At 42.3% G+C, this 13,163-nt stretch overlaps 1 protein-coding gene across 4 annotated transcripts in view; it reads left to right on the top strand.

Moving 5' to 3' along the window:
* TBC1D22A (TBC1 domain family member 22A) overlaps window positions 1-13,163 on the top strand; it is a 531,490-nt gene that overhangs the window by 175,160 nt on the left and 343,167 nt on the right. For 3 of the 4 annotated variants that reach the window (XM_074942417.1, XM_074942415.1, XM_074942413.1), the window contains one exon: window positions 11,761-11,870. In XM_074942417.1, coding sequence (XP_074798518.1) covers window positions 11,761-11,870 — 110 coding nt within the window. The remainder of the gene's footprint in view (window positions 1-11,760; window positions 11,871-13,163) is intronic. The other variant, XM_074942414.1, reaches the window with a different exon arrangement.

The raw sequence follows: 13,163 nt of genomic DNA, 5'->3' as shown, positions 1-13,163 counted from the left end.
ATTTAATCTGATTTATATGGGACTACTTACTATAAACAGTTATTCTAACATCCGTATTAGTTTGTGAAATTACCCTCTTATCTGAAGGACAAGGCAAGTGGCTTTTTCCAAGTCACTGCAAGTGTAATTACTTTGAGTGGCCTAGAGGAGGGACGACTTCTACTTATGAAAACTCGTGTATGACCTTTCAAGTACTCTCAATTTCTCCCAGCCGGAGGGAGTATAAATGTTGTGTCTCGTCTTGAACTCTAGTCATTGTATAACAACAATCATTAGAGCATTGGGAGATCTCCTTAAAATAGTTTAAGAAGCATATCTGGTACCATTGCCCATTTACCAGGAACATTTGCATTTAATCTTTTTCAGGACAACACTTTATATAATGTCACAAATGTATTTGCATTCAGTTCAGAAATCGTCCCTTTCGCCAATTTATTAACTGTTCTAGGTGGCTAGAAAGGAATGTATTAGTTTGTCTTTATTTTGAGACAATAATCACATTTTAAAAATAGATAATCTCTCTTGACTCACATATTGTAAGCTAAACAGAAGGGTAATCTCCCCTCAATGTTTTTGACTATCTCTCAGAAATGCTAATAAGCTACATGTGGGGAAATATACTTAAAGTGTACAGTAGTAGTATTGGCCCATGCCACTTCCTGCAGCCCCCATTGGCCTGGAGCGGCGAACCACGGCCAGTGGGAGCTGCGATCGGCCAAACCTGCGGACGCGGCAGGTAAACAAACCGGTCCGGCGCTCTAGGGACTTTCCCTGAACAAGCAGCAGACTGGCTTTGAGAACCACTGGTGTAGGGAATGCAAGTAACTGTAGTTGGTTCTTTAAGGGCTTGTCTACACTTACATCACTGCAGCGGCGCAGCTGCACTACTGTACCACTCAGTGAAGATGCCACCTTTGCTGATGGGAGAATTTCTCCTGTCGGCTGAGGTACTCCTGCCTCTCGAGGGTGTGTAGCTGTGTCAAGAAGAGAAGCCCTCCCATCGACATAGCGCTCTCTGTATCGGGAATTAGGTTGGTATAGCTGTATTGCTCAGGGGAATAGATTTTTCCACACCCCTGAGTGATGTTATACCGACATAAGTTAGTAGTGTAGACCAGTGCTAAGAGACCTACTGTCAGTTGTTGGCATTGGGTAAGCAGCACTGGGAGAGCCTGAGATCAATCCTGTGATACTTCATTAGCTTTTCAGTACTTAACAAGGCCCCTCCAACACTAAAGCCCTCCTTGTAGACTGCTCACTGCACAATTTTGCTTGTCTTGGGAATTTATCTCCCCTTGGAACAATTAAGAGTCTAGGTCTTGTCCTCCATATCCAATTCTGGCTGTGCATATTCACAAACTTTTCACAATAGTAGTGGCCTATTAAAAAAGAAAAGAGCCAAAAACTGCCCCTCTCATGCAGCAGGTGCTAATGCATTATTCTTGCTGCCATGGTAGATCTACTTAGTTTCTGTTGAAAACTGTGGGGGTTCCTCTGCCAGCAATCAATAAGTACTTTTAAAAGGCAGAGAGTGAGGAAACTAATATGAATTTAATTATAACAGTTAAACAGACCCACCAAAAAGAGGATGAGTGTTCTTAATCTCAATCTGACACTCATTCTTAAATCTGAGGAATTTGAATACAATCACATCTGTTTAACCTATTTATTTGATAGGATCATCAGGCAAATGTATGTGTAACAAGCTGTAATTAATTTCCTTTCATTTTGTCATGTTGCTGCCTGTGGATTGTGCATTTAGTTAGTTTTCCTAAATGAGTTACGGACTTTCACTCAGAGGACAGTTTCACAAGCATAGGGTAATACACTGGGAAGGAGTAAACAGCAGCTAATAGCAATACTTGCAGTAACATACACACTCAGATCAGCATGTCACTTAACTCCATGTCCCAGCAGGTTTTCTTCAGGCATCTATTTTGCTGTCTTCTACACTTACATAGATAACATGATGAAAGTCTCCACAGGAAACTGAAGAAAATGAAAAACATTGCTGTGAGACATTATAATTGGGAATTTTTATACAGTGATTCCCCCCCTCCACCCACATACTGATACAAATGCACACTTGCCTGTTGCTTTTTTCCATCCACACATTATTTAATCCTTATATTATTATTATTTATTATGAATTGAACTCATTGCTTACAAATTTAAACCAGGCATCCTACAAATACTATTTGAAAGATGTCTTTGTTTTCTGATAGGAAACTTAGAAAAGGTTTAAAATGAAATAGGACTTTGATTCATATTCTTTTGAAGTAATAATCCTTCTGCTTCTCTCCCATTTTATTTTGCTTTCTTAGAACTCTTCCCTTTTCCATTTTTCAGTTTCTTGATGTCATGAATGTTTCCTCCAGCAGTGCACAGAGTCTTTCAGGAAAAACTGTGTATACAACGCTCGCATATTTAATGTAAAGAACAAGCAGAGAAAACAAAGGGTTTTTTAATATTTGGAAACTTGCTGTGCCTTCTTAATCCACTAGAAAGATGCAAAAAGTACACACACTCACTTTTTGCAGCTCACTTTAAAGTATTTGTCTGTTTGAGGTACTTCCAGAATGATTAAAACATGCCTTTATCATGGATAAAGGGTGGGTTTAGGAATATTTGTGATAGTTATTAATTACTTGTATTGTAGTAGCACCTAGGAACCCCAGTGTGGGCTAGGACCGCACTGCATTAGATGCTGTTCAAAACACAGAGCAAAAAGATGGTCCTTGCCCCCAAAGAGTTTACAATTTAAGTGAGGTTTGTCTTGTTTGTCCATCTTCACGCAATATTCACCATGCCTCAACAATAATTAAGGATACAATTCTGTTATGGAGGTCACGGATTGTGTGACTTTTTCTGGGGCAGGGCTGGAGCAGCTGTCACCCCAGGGCTGCCAGAGCAGCAGCCCCAGGGCTGAAGCAGTGGCTGGGGTTGGGTCAGGACCCCTGGAGCTGGAGGAGCGGCAGTATCAGCCCCTACCCTCAGGAGCGGTGGCGGGGCTGGAGCAGCTGCTGGCAGTCAGCCTCCAGTGCAGGGACAGGTTGCGGGCTTCTGTGAAGTTTTGTTTATTGCCCGCGACCTGTCCCTGACTTTTACTAAAAATACTCATGACAGAATCTTAACCTTAAAAGTAATCATAATTACCTTAGATTAAACAAATCTCACTTAAAATGTAAACTGTTTGGGGGCTATTACCATCTTTTTGCTCTGTGTTGAACAGCTCTGTGTTTTGAACAGTCCTAGCCCATAACTGTGGTTCCTAGGTGCTATTACAATACAAATAATGACTATCACAGATATTCCTATACCCACCCATTTTCCAAATTTCAGATGTGGGGGAAAAAAGATGGTCTTTACAAAATTCCCCGAAGTTATTTAAATGTGGACTATGGACAGCTCAGGGAGGGGGAGAGTTCCACATTTGAGGATGCCGCACAAAAATTGCCTAGCCTGCAGCCCATCACCCTGAAAATGCTTGGGCATGTCTTTGTTGATCACGGTTGTGGAGTATCATATTGGTGAGAAAGGTGGTCTCCAATCGTGTTTTAAACCATTTTGAGCATCAGAAGTTTAAAATCAGCTCATTAAAATGTCTGGGCAATCAGCAGAGATCATTGACCACAAATGTCATGTGCTGTTTACGTGAGGCTCCACATTTGTCACTAGCTTCAGTTTCCACATGGGTTCCAAGCTGTCATAAATATAAAGGGAAGGTTAAACCCCTTTAAAATCCCTCCTGGCCAGAGGAAAAATCCTCTCACCTGTAAAGGGTTAAGAAGCTAGGATAACCTCGCTGGCACCTGACCAAAATGACCAATGAGGAGACAAGATACTTTCAAAAGCTGGGGGGAGGGAAAAAGCAAAGCTCTCTCCATCTGTCTGTGTGATGCTTTTGCTGAGGACAGAACAGGAATGGAGTCTTAAAACTTAGTAAGTAATCTAGCTAGATATGCGTTAGATTCTGATTTCTTTAAATGGCTGATAAATTAAGCGGTGCTGAATAGAATGGATATTCCTGTCTGTGTCTCTTTTTGTAACTTAAAGTTTTGCCTAGAGGGATTCTCTATGTTTTGAATCTAATTACCCTGTAAGGTATTTACCATCCTGATTTTACAGAGGTGATTCTTTTTTACTTTTTACTTCTATTAAAATCCTTCTTTTCAGAAACTGAATGCTTTTTCATTGTCCTTAAGATCCAAGGGTTTGGGTCTATGGTCACCTATGCAAATTGGTGAGGATTTTACCAAACCTTCCCCAGGAAGTGAGGTGCAAGGGTTGGGAGGATTTTGGGGGGAAAGAGGTTTCCAAACAACGCTTTCCTAATAAATAAACCCAGATAAACGTTTGGTGGTGGCAGTGGAAGTCCAAGGGCAAAGGGTAAAATAGTTTGTACCTTGGGGAAGTTTTAACCTTAGCTGGTAAAAGTAAGCTTAGGAGGTTTTCATGCAGGTCCCCACATCTGTACCCTAGAGTTCAGAGTGGGGAAGAAACCTTGACACAAGCGGTAACCCCCTTTAAGCACAACACAATAGCTTAGTCAGAAAGTAACACAGGCATAGATAACTGTATTAAGATATGCATCCAGAAGAAACGGCTGGACTTCTGTCTCGAGGTACAAATGGAAAATAATGCTCCTAACGTGTCTCCTTGTAATTAAATTTTATTCTTTGAAATGATTTGGCATACAGTTTATCTCTAAACACCACTTTGTACACTAATATTTGTAATATAGTACAAGTAATACAATCTTGTTAAAAAGTATAGAAGTAACTCAACACATTCATCAGGAGATCATTCTTTGTTTCCACATTTCATCTTTTTATGGCAGGACCATCTCACTATAGGTGCATAAAGGCACAATTCAAAAGGAAGTTGGAGAGCACGAGCATCCATCCATCATTGGCTCTCTTCACAACTTTCTGCTAAGTGGCAGGAGAAAAGTCACTACTGAAAAAAGCAGCAAAGCTAGGCCTTTAGGCATTCCAATCCTGACCCATCTTGGCTATGTCCTAATCAAATTGGACATCAGCAATGTTTCCTGCCTAAATAGCCAGAGTGTTTATATGGCGCGAACTGCTAATGCAGGAGATGGAGGTACTCTTTCTGTTGGCCAAAAAACATTTTATCAAACAGAACAATGAGCATAGATATAATGCTAAATGTAAGAGCAGAATGGCTCTGCAGGCAGTCTGTAAACTCGGGGTAGTCCATAAGCATATAACCCCCAAAATGTTTCCCTTGTTGTTAAACCCCTGGGGATCCCAAGAATAGATTAACATGCACCAGAACAAAATCACTAAGGTACTACTCTAGAGAGAGGGATCCAGAATAAGAAAACTGGATGCACTCTTCCAGAGGTTGCTGCACTCTTCCAGAGGTTGCCACACTCATTACTTGTATTATAGTAGTGCCTTGAGCCTCCAATCTAAATTGGAGACCCAACCGTGCTAGGGACTATAAATACATATAGTGAATGACAATCCCTGCTCTAAAGAGCTATATGCTTCTCGATTCCCTCTCTCTAGATTGTTTGATTTCCAAAGGCATCCATAAGATGAGGCAAGAAGAATGGTAATAATGGCTGCCTCCCAACCAATAATAAGGCATGGTTTCTGTGAAATGGCAATTCCTGTACTTGAACAGGTGAAGTTACCATCACACATGAGTTTCTGCAACAAGGCCTAATCTGATACCCAGACACACACTCACTGAATGTAGATTTGAGGATAAAAGGCTTATTCCAGGGAGAGGTGGGGATGGGGGGGGGGGGGCGGGGAGGAGTAGTAATGTTCTGCTGTCCTGAAGAGAGAATTCTATATTGAAATACTACTTCCTGGATAGAACTCCAATTTGAATATTGCTGTGCAGAAATTCCAGGCATCCTATTGTTATCCTCAAGCTCTTTCAGGTTGGCTTCTTAAACACCTTTAAGTGGAATCCCTCATGCCCTTTTGTTACAAGCAGTTCACTGACAGAACGTGAGACTTCTTGCCAGACATCCCTGTGTATCTTGGTTCGTACAGGTGTCATACTTTATCATCTAAAAAAGCCCTCTCTTCTCTCTCTACCCCCAAAAATAAACTCCCTTGGAATCTCAACTTCGTCTTGCATGTCCTGACAAGAATGCAGCATGAATCCTGAAGTATCCCCTTTTTCTTTCAGTAAAAACAGCTTTCCTTGTTCCCATAACCAGCGCCAGAATTGGATGATTTGTCTCTGCAAGGGGAGTATTCCACTCTCCACAGAAATAACATAGTCTTAGGAATCCCACACTCTTCTTAAATGATAGCCTTGTGGTTAAGGCACTCAACTGAGTCTCAACAGATGATCTTTTAATTCCTGTGAGACGTTGGACAATCACTTAATCTGTTGGTGCTTTGATTTTCCATCTATAAACTGGGGTAATGCTATATTTAGTGAAATGTATTATGATAGGTTTATTAATTTAAGTGAGGTGCTCAGGTACTATCATGTTTAGCACAGACAACTTACAAAATAAACGTCGACATTACTTCCAAATATTCACTCCTCCGAATACAATTTATCCTAAAGCATGTATGTACCTTGAGTGTGTACTTATAAAAGCTAACCCTCATGAGGGCAAATTACTATTAATCCCATGCCATCTAGATGCAAAGAAGAAAAGGTGGTAGTGACTAATTGTATAATTAGATTATCTCACAGGCTTGCCTACACTAAGGTCAAGAACTTCCTCTAGGTTTCACTGCTTATTCAGAAAGGTTGATGGCAACATTGTACATGGGAAGGGTGCAGAAATGTACAAAGGCTGTCTGCAAAGCAGTCACCTAATTATAATCTCATGGCTTCACTAAAATATTACCCATAGAACTTTCTGCCCCAGCAGCTGTTGCCTTTAGCAGGAGTGCCCTCCAATGTGTGGTGTTATGTCATATGTATGAGAGAACCAGATTAATTTGTTGTTTTTCTTCTTCTCTCACTTGTAACTTTCTTTTTATTCGCTCTGTCCACTTTCCCTGAAACAGCTTTTATCCTTTGTGCATCAGACCTCCTCCTTCTCTTCTTTCACATTACTCAAATACTTCTTTTGGTTAGCCTTTTTTTAAAAAAGCTCCAGAATGTGACCACATTAAATTAAAATAAACAGAAAATGCAGAAAAGATATGAAACAAAACTCTTACCGAATCTAGAGAATTTACAATCTAATTGTAAATGATGCTTTCCTAAGGTTAGTCTCCTTCCCCACACTCAACCTCAGTGCTACCTTCAGATTTCTCCCCAGGTACTGAACTGCTCCTATTGCTCGAATGTTCCTCTTTGCTATGCTGATGGTCCTCTTCCCCACCTTCCCCCCAGACTTCCTCAATCCATCACCAGATTCCCATTGCCTCCACTTACCTGCTTTCACAGGCCTGGAGCAGTAAGAGAGAAAGTAAGAAAGAGGAACTATCCAGCTCCTTTGAAACCCTTGTTTGTAGCTGCAGAGAACAGGTACAGTTGTGGTGTGACTCTTGCTTTACCTGTCCTGGGGTTATATGAAACTGCCCATCAGAAGCTTGAAACCTGCCTCTGCTCCTGTGTTATTTGCTGTCAGGGACTTGAGGAAGATTGAAGAGATTCTGGCTCAGCCCCGTAGTCCCCGGTAGCAGCAGGCAGTACAGCACTTTACATTACAGCTGCCCTTCTATAGACATTGCATACTGTCTATACCAGGGGTGGGCAAACTTTTTGGCCTGAGGGCCACATTGGGGTTCCGAAACTGTATGGAGGGCTGGATAGGGAAGGCCATGCCTCCCCAAAAAGGCCTGGCCTCCGCCTGCTCCCTGGCTGCCTCCCTCAGAACCCCCGAACACATCCAACCCCCCTTGCTCCTTGTCCCCTTACCGCCCCCCCGGGACCCCACCCCCATCCAACCCCCCCTGTTCCCTGACGGCCCCGACCCCTATCCACACCCCTGCCCCCTGACAGGCCCCCCGGGACTCTCACGCCTATCCAACCGCTCCAAGTCCCCCGCTCTCCACCCTGTTACCGTGCCTCTCAGAGCACCAGGACCGGCAGCCATAAGTAGTACACCGTAAGTAGCACATTCCTATGGAGAGCAATTTAATTCACTACACCAGCGACTCTCACAGCCACGCTGCTTGGCAGGAGCTTGCAGCCCCACCACCCAGAGTGCTGACGGCATGGCGAGCTGAGGCTGTGGGGGAGGGGCCGGGGGCTAGCCTCCCGGGCCGGGAACTCAAGGGCTGGGCTGGATGGTCCTGCGGGCCGGATATGGCCTGCTGACCGTAGTTTGCCTACCGCTGGTCTATAGTATGATACTTGGCTGATTAATTATTGTTGGTACCTGAATCCACCAGTGCTGCTTCTGGTTATTGGTAGAGTCAGATAAACACTGCTGACTAGTGTCAGTAATCATGGATTTAACTTCTGAAGAAAAATTCTTTTCTCGCTTCGGATTTTGCCCATAGAATGAAATCCTTTTATGTTTTGCTGTAGTTTATTAGGATTGAGGGGGAGCTGTGTTCTAAAACAGCTTGTAGTAGAGGATTGTTAGGTACACTTATAGAATATATAAATAACTGCCAGTGGGTATTAATGGGCCTACCCATTATTTTTCATTATTATACTTCCTGGAATACTGGTAAGGGGGATGGGGAGATGGGAAAAAGGTACAGAAACTTGGCTAGCACCAGAGGTATTCCTCTTCACTGCAGTTCTGAGAGATCCTAATGACAAATTTCAATGTTTTGTGATTTAGAGAGCTAGCTACTCTTTCTTTTAGAGTGTCTCTTCCCTTGAGGGAGGTCTCTGGTCTTTGCTTCTGGATGAGGCAATGGATACATCCTCTTTCCCAGGAATATGCTTGGCTAGGCCAGAAGGCATTTCATCTTCATAACTTCCAGATTTGTGTGGCCATGTTACTCCCCCCCTTCCCCCCATCCCCCTGACACCTGGTTTCTGTGTAGAAAGGATTGTAGGATTTGAGTCATTGCACACTTTTTTTGGCTATTACGTTGGTTGTGGATCAAACGGGTGGGTGTATTTGGAAGAGGGCGTCTTTCTTCCTTTCTTTTTTCTTTTCATGCCTGCATGGAGAAAAGTAACTGTAAACCTGCCAGGTAGAGGACTTAAGAACAGCCCTGTAATTAGGAAGCAGGGGTACAGCAGGTCTGGGGGATGGTGGCAGGGGTGCTGACTTTGTGATTTCCCCAGGGTGCTGTCCCCGCTCCTCCCCCTCCCCCCCAGTACCTCCTGTACAGAGCTGATCACTGGCAGGCAGGAGGCGCTCGGGGAGAGGGGGAGGAGCTGATTGGCAGGGCTGCTGGTGGGTGCTGAGCACCCACTATTTTTTTTCCATGGGTCCTCCAGCCCCGGAGCCTACAGATGGAGTTGGAGCCTACGGATGGTGGCAGTAGGAATAGTGTACACATCCGATGGCTGCACCTAACCGGTGACTCCTTGCAGCCTAACCCACTAGTTGTGCGATACCAGACTTAACAGATCTTTTGTTTTGTAGGAAAATGTATGATGTTTGCCTCCAAATGATTGCTTTTTAACTACACGTTTATTTTCATCTCACTGGTATGGGTTGTTTCCATTCTGTAGTGTGTTACCTGGGATGATGCAGTGATATCCAACGTTGTCAGCATGAGAGCCAAACGTTATTTCCAAAAAGCTCAAGGGACCACAATTAGAGCTTTGGGTCAGATTGTCAGTCTCATTCTGCTCCCTTTGTGAACCTCTACTCCCTTTGTGTCCCTTGAAACAGCTCATGAGTTCCCTGTTGGGGATTTCTCAGTTACAACTGTCTTCCTGCCAACAGCCTCTGGTGCAGCGGGCATAGTAGGGACCAAGGGGAAGTGGTTGGAGAGTGCAGCTATCCCAAGCTTGGCTATTCCAAGCTGGCATATAGTTCTTTGGACACTACAGCCAGCTGGGACAAATTAGAGCAGCACCCAAACTGCTATAACTTGCTGCGGGTATGGGCCAGAGTATCAGGGAGTTATAATCTACTGTAGATTCTCAGTTTCTTAATTAATGCTGCTTTGTGGCCATGCAAAGGGGGAGATTCATACTTTGCTAGGCCACACACCTTGGCTTAGGCAGCTCATATCCTGCTCACCTCAAGGCTCCCAGTAGGACTGGCTGGAAAACAAAAATTCCATATTGCAGAAAATGTTGAGGTTTTGCCATGTTTTTGATGCGGAGCACAAATGAGACATTTCAAAAAAAAATTCATGAAAAAGAGAGAGACCCACTCCCGAATAGCTCAGAATAGCCCACTGGTTAAGGACTCACCTTGCATGTGTGCGACCCAGCTTCAAGTCCATCCTCTGAATCAGGCCAAGCAGGAGTTCCCACATCCCAGTAATAACCCAATAACCGGGCTGTAGGATCTCTCTCTCTCTCCCACCCCTCTCCCTTCATCCTGTTGTAGCTGTTCCACTTTTATAAATAATCAAATATTCATTGGGCCAGAGAGACACTGACACTATAGCCTGGTGGACAGGGAACTCATCTGGGCTGTGGGAGACTCCTCATTAAGAGCAGGGACTTGAAACGGGGCATGTTACATCTGAGGTAGCTAACCTCTGAACTGCAGTCTCTCGCTCTCCCTGTGGTTTAAACCAGAAATTCCATCATGGATCCTGAGAAACCTTCCCTATGAAAGTTTTGTCAAAAAGGATGATTTTCCACTAAAAGTTTGTTTTGATGACTCAGCATTTTCTAGCAAAGTTTTGGTGGAAAAATTTCGAACCAGTTCTAGCTCCTTTAGCCTGGCAGACAGTGGGACAACTGGAGCTATTGACCCTCCTGTGATGTGGCAGGTAGCTAGCAGGGGAACTGCTGCTCAGCTGCAGCAGGGAAGGGAAGGGACACCAACTACTTAGAGCGCTACCAGCTGTTTCTTAGGCTGCAGGGAAGTGGTGGGCGGCTGTTGGGGAGGTGGTGCCCCCTGTATTCTATTCAAACTCTCCAGTTTAAAAATTACAGGAAATAGTTTAGGGAGCACAATTTTCACATCACTATGGTTGTTTAATGCATATCTAGGGCATCATAGTGGGTTGTAGCCAGCCAGTGTGACTTTGGGAACTTTAAAAAATATGCTTTGGGTGTATATTTGTGCTGAATGCACGTCTTCTTACTGTCGCTGTTTGGGATGCACTGAGCACATTATTAGAATTTTTATTTATTCATATTTTTTTTATTCAAAATATTTACATTATTGTAGTGTTCAAAGTCCCCAATTGGGATTCGGGCCATTTGTATTGGGCACTATACCAACACTGAAAAGAGACAATCTGTGCCTTGAAAGAATATTTTTAAGTTATTTTCTTTGAAAAAGAAAAAACAAAGTAATACACGTGTGCACGTGCACACCCCCATACACAAAACATCTTTGCAGAGTAATCTGTTAAAAAAAAAAAAGTTTATATATTTTAGAAGACTATTTTTATTGCTCCTGATACTCCTCTCTCAGGTGTGAAATGTCTAGAATTATATAATTTATTGTATATGAATTCTAGTTAATTGGACATGATTCAGGATTTTCACAGTCTGCAATAAATTAAATATTCATTAACATTTAGAACCTGTAAATGACACAGTTGAGCAATAAATGATGCATTTAGTCCCTGTTAAAGAACGCGTTTTGAAGATTGTGAATACAAGGTGGCTGTCTTTGTTATCAATTATTTTTCTCAACCTTGCTTTATTTATTCTGTGCACTTCATTGACTTGTCTTTTTCCTCTCTTTTTCCACAGCAGAAGAAGAAGTGGAAAAATTTGATGTTTCCAGTCTGCCTGAAGAAGTGCTGCAGAACATTGAAGCTGACAGTTACTGGTGCATGAGCAAGTTGCTTGATGGCATTCAGGTAAATTGATTTCTCCTGTTCTTAAATAGTGAAAATAACTGATTAATGTCATGGCTTTGAACTACTTTAAGGATGTTGCGAGAAAGTACATGTAAGAAAATAGAGGGAAAAAATAAATTTCCCCATAGTGGAAATCTGCCATGAGTTTGGTGAAGGAGGTTTTAAAAAGTGCTGTACAACTTTTTTTGTACTGAACTTCTACATGTCTCAATACATTATGATATGTGAGAACGAAATTGGAGGTTGTGATTCCAGAGACATTTTAAGCACTTGGTGTCAATTAGTGGAGATTGTCAGCAGCATTTTGTTACATTTGTTGTTTGAAGTCTGCACATAAAATGGTCAGTGAGGGACAATGAGAAAGTGGATGTTTCTAATTGACTATTTTAAACAAAATCCACTTTCTGGCAGAGTAACCTTTAAATAGGCTATCCTGATTTAAAACAAAAAATCATTTAAAAACCATTTCTTAGTACCCCAGTTTGTTTGTAGGATATCTTGAGCTGTTGTCTGATTTTATAGGGGAAACGATGAACAAAGTGAGTCAAATGGACCGAATAAACAAATGGAGTCATTAAAATACAGTTTTGTATATATGAACTGTTGGAGTAAAACTGTGTCTGTAAAGGTTACAGCCATTTACATGAGGAAATAAAGCCTCAGTTAAACTTATCTGTTTTGAATAGAGGGGACCAGCATGGTCCAAAAGAGAATAATCATTAGATCCAAACATAGTCAAAATTTAACATTTTAAGAGGTTTAAATTAGTCTATGCCTTAACACAAACATACAATAAAACAGGTTATTAGGGTTTTTTAAATTTTCAGTTTAGAAAGCAAATTACATGCATTTAATTACATTCACTGCCTTATGCTATGGGCAAGTCTATACTACAAACTTTTGCTGATGCAAGTTATGTTGGCATAAGGCCACTGCAGTTGGTAGATTGCTTGTGCGTGTGCATACTTGGTTCCTTGTGTCGGCACTGCAGAAGTCCTTGTTTCAGTGCACAGTATGGTGCACAATGTGTAGTTATACCAGTTTGCAGCTCACCACCATCCAGCACTCTCTGTTTTGGTAAGTTTTGGCAATGTGTAATGGGGCAGAAATGAGTTTTTAAGGGATGTCTTGGACTGGAAAGACAGGTTCCCAATGTGCACCTTTCTTCATCCCATAATACTATCTCTATCCCATAATTTTCAAAGTCCCACGAATTTGCACAGGACTTGTTGCTGTCTGCCATCTCTGGCAGAAGCCTGGAGCCTGTACAGCTCTGCACTATCGTCATAAGCG

Source organism: Natator depressus, chromosome 1 (genome assembly GCF_965152275.1).
Source record: "Natator depressus isolate rNatDep1 chromosome 1, rNatDep2.hap1, whole genome shotgun sequence".
In the NCBI taxonomy this organism is placed as follows: domain Eukaryota; kingdom Metazoa; phylum Chordata; order Testudines; family Cheloniidae; genus Natator; species Natator depressus.
Note: the sequence above shows the minus strand (reverse complement) of the source record. Positions and strands in the feature narration are given on the sequence as shown.